The 6392-nt window shown below is 41.6% G+C and overlaps 1 protein-coding gene across 1 annotated transcript in view; it reads left to right on the top strand.

Moving 5' to 3' along the window:
- The window catches only part of LOC107592931 (RNA-binding protein Musashi homolog 2-like), a 138938-nt gene extending 136265 nt beyond the window's left edge, over positions 1 to 2673 (top strand). The window contains exon 6 of the mRNA XM_016282519.1: positions 2314 to 2673. Within this exon, the coding sequence (XP_016138005.1) occupies positions 2314 to 2466 (153 nt within the window). The 3' untranslated portion in view covers positions 2467 to 2673. The remainder of the gene's footprint in view (positions 1 to 2313) is intronic.
- The last annotated feature ends 3719 nt before the right edge of the window (positions 2674 to 6392 follow it).

Raw genomic sequence — 6392 nt, 5'->3', positions numbered from 1 at the left:
TCTCATCTCAACCATGTTAGATGCCCCCCCCCCCCCTCCCCTTAATGTCTGACAAAGGATGTTTTCAAATTTGCACGGATAATGAGAGACTGCAGATGGAGGTGTGAGAGTTGAAGCTGCAAATCCCTCAGCAGCGAGTGCATAGTTGGGGGCTCGTTCCTCTCACTGGAACACCGGTTCAGGGTGAGCCGAAGATATTTGTACCTGACACCTCTTAGTCTATACCCGTTGAGGTTAGCTTGGTACCTCTCCCTCATGACTTGCACATTATTTCCACGAATACCTTAAAAACTGCACTCTGTTCGGAAAGCTGCCTTGTTAACAGCAGCAAAGAGAAACAAGGACAAGCTAGAGACACTCAGGAAGGACAAGTCCCATAATAAAGGGTTGTCTGGCAGGCGATCTGCTTTTTCTATCTAAGTGGAGGCTAATCAAATTGCACGTTTGGTAGCCTGTTGTCTGTTTTTAATGATTATTTATTTTGAGCCTTCAGAGTCACAAAACCAAAAGAATCAAAACAGAATGTGCAACAGACATGCTTCCTGTCATCGTCTTGGTCATTATTGCATCTGAATTCAAATGGGTTAGCCGAGCTAGCAGCACAACATGTTTGCGAGGCATATCTGCTCGTTGAATCCCGAGAGAGGTGTGTGAGAGAGGGAGCACGGAAGGAGCAAAGGCCTGCTGTTGTCTCTTGTCACCATGGAGAGAAATGGACAGAATAATTGCGTTGTTCCAGGGCCTGAGGAATCCCATCAGCCAGGAGCTGGTGCTGTCAGAGGACATAAAGATGCCACTAAAAACTTAACTCTCCACTGACACGTTGGGCGGCTTGGACCTACACAAAACGACAGGGGAAAAGACAGACAGATTAACCATGGTGAGGGTTTGGGAAACAGCCAGCTGAGATGAGGGCTGAGTGTGCCTGTTGCCAAGATTGTGTATGATGGATGTGAATGAAGTAGAAATAAATGCTCAGGGTTGCTTAATTCTTACGCCATCTACTCTGCTCTGGGAAATACCGGGGGTTTGCTAGAATGCACAAATGATGCTTATTTTCTCTCATTGTTAATAAGTGCACCTTTTTTTGGCCATTTTTATAGAAAAAAGACAATAAGAGGGGACAGGAAATTAGTTCATCCTTGCAGGAAAAACAAGGTTATACTGGCGTAAGGTAGTTTTGAAACATTTTAGCTGGTTTGTTGCTGATCTAAGGTAGTTTACCAGCTCTAACCAGCTTGACTAGCAGTGTTCCACAAAATTGAAGAATTGCTTATCTAACTATCTATCTGTCTGTCTGTCAGTCCGTCTGTCTTTCTGTCTTTTTCTCTCTCTGTCTGTTGATCCATCCATCCATCCCTCTCTCTCTATATATTCATCCTATATCTATATCCAAAATGTAGGTCAGATCTGAACCTTTGTCTTCAGCATGAGCTCCTTAACATGTAGGGATCACCTGCTGCATCACAGCTCTGACAATAAGCACACAATTAATAGAAATCCGCACGGGTCTAACAAGCGGGAATTTGACAAGTTTCTTCTCTTTGTTAACTTAAAAAGGGCTTAACATTGCCTGAGGAGCTCTCTTGTTAGCCATTATCATTGCCCTATATGATAGGTGGGCTGTTTGATCTCAGTGTACTAGCTCTTAGCACAATTAACGTTGCTGCATGAAGAGAAGTCGGGTCTCGACGCTCCATACACCTCTCCAGCAGGGAGAGTTAATTGTGTTTTGAAAAATGGGCCTGGTTGCATGACTGCGACCTCTACTACAGTCTGTTCTCACCGGTTTGAGATCCAGCCCGGCTCGGAGACTTCCAACTTTCTGACACCTTTTGTTTGTAACTCAATTAGAGTGTCTTTTAAAGTCTATCCATGCAGCTCACTCTACATGCTTTTTCTGAGAACTGTCCTCTGAAACATTCCTATTCCAATTTTCTTAGATGGACTGGGGGATTGAGTGTTGGGTCTTCGCAACACAAGAAAAACACCATTCGCAGCTCAGGTGTTTGTGTTAGTGTGAAACCAAAAAGTGTCAAATCTGTAATGTTGCAAGAGATAGGACAGGTAGCCCAAGCAGCGTCGGGCATTGCAAGCTAAGTGTTACCTGGTCCCCAAGCACACTCTCACACACTCAACAAATCCCACAGTACCTCCTCTTCAATCTCCCCGTGGGACACAAAACCCACAACCGGTCATCTCCCAATTCCCTCTTTCCAGTTCTGAGCTTCCTCTTTGTCTCCTGTGCGTTTGAAGTCCTCTGAAGTGCTTTCACATGGGCCTAATCTCTTGTCTTCTTCTCCTCTCCTTCAGATGGTCACAAGAACAAAGAAAATATTTGTAGGCGGATTATCAGCTAACACAGTAGTTGAAGATGTGAAGCAGTATTTTGAACAGTTTGGCAAGGTAAGATCTCATTTTTCTTTTTCCCTTTGGCTAATTTCACAGAGAGATGTTTGCATATGATGAGAAACGCTGTCCCTCAATGGACACTTTCAAGACTTTCAAACAGGCCATTTGAGATGTGGCCATTTAGAGATGAAAGACCAGTGTTTGACTGGTCTCTGTCGTCCACTGAATGTAGTAGCAAAGACTTTATGCTTAAAGCTGCTGTGTGTAATCTTTTCCATGTTAACATTTTTTTCTTGGGACAGCTAGCAAGCCACAAATAGGTTGACTTCCCTGAAAAGAGTGCATGTATGATGCTATTCTAATGCATAAACTTTTGATTCATTTTGATTTAATTCCCGTTTTAATTCAATTTGATTTGATTCATTTGGGTTTATTTTAGTTATAATGCCCATTTTCCTAACATATTCTTCAATATAGAAGTAACATATTTTTCTACTAATTCTGTAATTTATACAGGATAGTGTTTCCGACTGATTCAAATTTTTGTAAATTAAAAGAAGCGACTCATAAAGAGTCATTTGTTTCGGGAATCAAGCTACATTTTTCATGTTGCATGGTTTTGAGTCACTAAAAATAACTGAATCAAAAAAGTCATTTGTTATTATCATGTATGAACTGAGTACAGGCATAGATTAAAAGATTGCTTTTGGGCTTTTGTGAATCAGTATCAGGTTCATTCAGGTATCTGAAAATCTATATTTTTACTTGGTCCTACCCGATATGTTTTGTAAGCCTGATATCTACCATACACATGCTGAAGACTGATAGTCAACCCGCATATTTGTATGGCCCAGGTGAACTTTTCTGTTTGCTGTATGATATGACTTTGAGTAAGTTCGCTGTCTCTCTCTATTTCAGGCTCTGTATAAATACCTAGCTCCATTTGTTTGTAATCAGCTGTGTCTGAGTGGACCTAACACACACTTGACTTGATTGAAGGGCTCAATTATGCAGATGTTTTACTTGCCCTGTGCTGTACGTCTTGCCCTGGGGGTGTTTTCACCAGCGCCAGTGCTGGCAGTAGACAACCACTAAATCATTGTGATTAAAGGAACGGCAGAGGATTTGTAGCTTCTTAGGTCACAAGACTATATTAGTCTTACCACAGCCTGGTTTATTGAGGCGTACTTGTCTGCCGTCCTTACGCAAAGCTGTAGATCGTTATTTTGAATGGCCAGTGTGATCCAATAACGCTAAAGACCTCAGTGCTCAGTGTCTCGTTGTTTATAAGTTGCGAAGCAAACGCGCAGTCTAATGAAATGTCTGTCTCTTAAGACAAGAAAATTACAAATTGACCGTCCGTTGAATGCACACTTGTGAGTAAAGGCAAAACGAGCCTTCAAAGTGAGTTGTGAGTGAGTTGGATGCTCATTTGCTGCAAACTCTTGATGACTCTGCAAGTCCACCCACCTGGAGGTTTTGCCACCGTGTGGTGTCAGTTGAGCTGATACCTGGAGGTTTGTGTGTGTGTGTGCGTGCGTGTGGGGGCATGTGTGTAGGCCAATTAACAGTGTCACCTGGTGTGCGGTGGGTAGTGAGAGAACGAGGATCCTGGGAGAAGAGCAGGTGGCATGGGGCAGCAGGGTCACAGGATCTGTCTCCTTAGAAGCTGTGTTCTTCCTGAGCGCTTTTTCTGTGCTATGACAGCTTACACACACACACACACACACACTTAAGCAGCACTAAGGGGCGTTTATTGCACAACACTGCGGAATTAAGATTTTAAAAGCCTTTCCACAAAGGCTCTTTGAGTTAGATCCACTTTTCATTAGCAAACCGTCATTTCGTGCTAATGCAGCATGTTGCCTTTTTACTTTTAGAAGGCATTCCTAAATAATTTCACTTGTTTCCTTCAAAACATTTTATATGTGTGAAGACAACAGACTTGGCTTGGTTTGATTATAAATCTTGCAAAGATATTTTGTACATTCGACGTGATGAGAACATAAAAGGCTGCTTCGCTCCCTGCATAAACCTTCATGTGCCCTAATTACATAGGGTGGCTTATGCTTAGTCATAGGTTTATTGTAATCGGCTTGGAGTAGATCTCCAAACAAAGTACACTTATTCTGCTAAGTTGAAACAACTCCTGTTTACTTCATTACCACCCTCCCCAATCACTCTCTCTAGCTCTCTCTCTTTAGTGTTCGCTGTGCTGCAGTGGCCAGGCTTTAGTTTTATTAGGCCTGAGAGTTTTTTCCAAGCCAGTGCTTCGCCACAATCAGGCCATTATGCCTCCTCTGTCCTGGTTCCCATATTGGCCTCGGTGAGAGCCAACTTCTACCATTTCAGGGGCAAAGCTTTAACCTCCTGCAGCCTAAATAGACAGTTTATCCAGCATGTGTAAGATACAATATAATAACAAAAAATTATATATATATATATATATATATATATATTAAAAAAATATTATATGATATTATTAAATAATAAAAAAAATTCTGCATGGCCCACATGGCATTCTTTACATCAGCAGGAAGCAGGAAAGAAATTGTTTCAGAAGCAGAGAAAATTTTCACATTTTGATTTAAAGTAGTTAGCATTGCGTACACAGATAAATTATTAACAGTAAGTCCAGGGAAATTTATTTAGAAAGTAAATAACGTCAATTTTGGTTTCATGTTGTGTTTAAAAGTGAGAAATCCAACTGAAAATCATCTGGTTGATTTTGAAATCAATGTTCATTCTTCACAAAGCATAATTTTCTCCACAGAGCGTCCTGCTCTCTATTTTTGACATTTTTGACAAATTTTCTTTTACTCTGTGGTTTTGACTCATGACTCACTGACCAGCCCACGTTGAACGCTGGACAAACTAAACCGTAATCACCAGTTTGGTAACAGACTGTGTATTGTCACAGTTTTCTCTTTCTCTCAGCTTCAGTATTCAGTGAGGACAGTGGGCTGCCTGTAATGACTGCATCCCGAGCACTCACTGTTAGTTAATTTAGCATACCTGGTGAACCGCTAACATTTAATAACGGCATTCGATTTACCTCAGGCTCGGGTAATAAAAACAGTGCACTGCTCTATTTGCAAGCCTCGCTGCATCACTGAGTGAGCCCTTAAAGTCTGATTTGATAAGCTTGTTTAACGAGAGGTGTTTGTGGATTCGGTGTGAAGAGTTTATTTCAGACGCATTTTCCTCATGTACACGGGGAGACTGGAAACATGACAGAGGTTCATGAGTGAGAGTAATGGCGTCCGTCCAAAGTTGTCTTAAAAACCACATCATCTTCCTCTCAAGGTTAGTTCTTTTACACTTGGGGTGTTTTTCCTCGCTGTTGGCCTTTAGCACCATCATTTCAGGTTTTATGCCTGACGCTGTGTAAAGCTGCTTTAAGACAATCTCCATTGGTAAAAGCACTATATAAATGAATTGAATTAGATTGAAAGGTTAAAGTGATTGTGCATAAGCAAATAATAAAGATTAGCAAAAGCCTCTATGGACCGTATGAAAACAGGGATAAGATTTAACACCCCACCATTGCTTATGCTATATGTAACAGTTGTTTTCAGTGAATTTCCACTTCCTTGATTTAGTTTGGAGTGTGCAGCTTCAGCTTTGTGAGCATTTCATAGTTTATTTTCTTTTAATGTCTTAGCAGGAACTTCATTGTCTAGGCAGAGATGTGTTATTTCTTATCAAAAGGCCCTTTGGACTGCTTTCCTCCGTAAGACTGGCCAGGGAAGTGTCCTCTATTCACTGTGAGGGTTAGCAGTAAATCCCTGCAGACTTCTATGGAGCCTGTAGTCCTTAAATGTTCTCCACACATCAGTGGCCTCGTACAAGTGGGAAGTCACTAACAAAAGGTAGAAATTCTTAAGGGCAGCTGAAATACTCAATCACAGGTTCCCCGCTCTCCAGTGCCCTCTGGAGTGAAGGGAGAAAACAAATGAGGAGCTAGTGAGGGATGAAAAGGGAAGGTGTGGAAAAGAAGCAGCTTTTGAACTGGCTGGGATTAGTTTTAAGATGATGCA

This window comes from Sinocyclocheilus grahami, unplaced genomic scaffold (genome assembly GCF_001515645.1).
Source record: "Sinocyclocheilus grahami isolate Dianchi unplaced genomic scaffold, SAMN03320097.WGS_v1.1 scaffold161.1, whole genome shotgun sequence".
NCBI lineage: Eukaryota > Metazoa > Chordata > Actinopteri > Cypriniformes > Cyprinidae > Sinocyclocheilus > Sinocyclocheilus grahami.
Note: the sequence above shows the minus strand (reverse complement) of the source record. Positions and strands in the feature narration are given on the sequence as shown.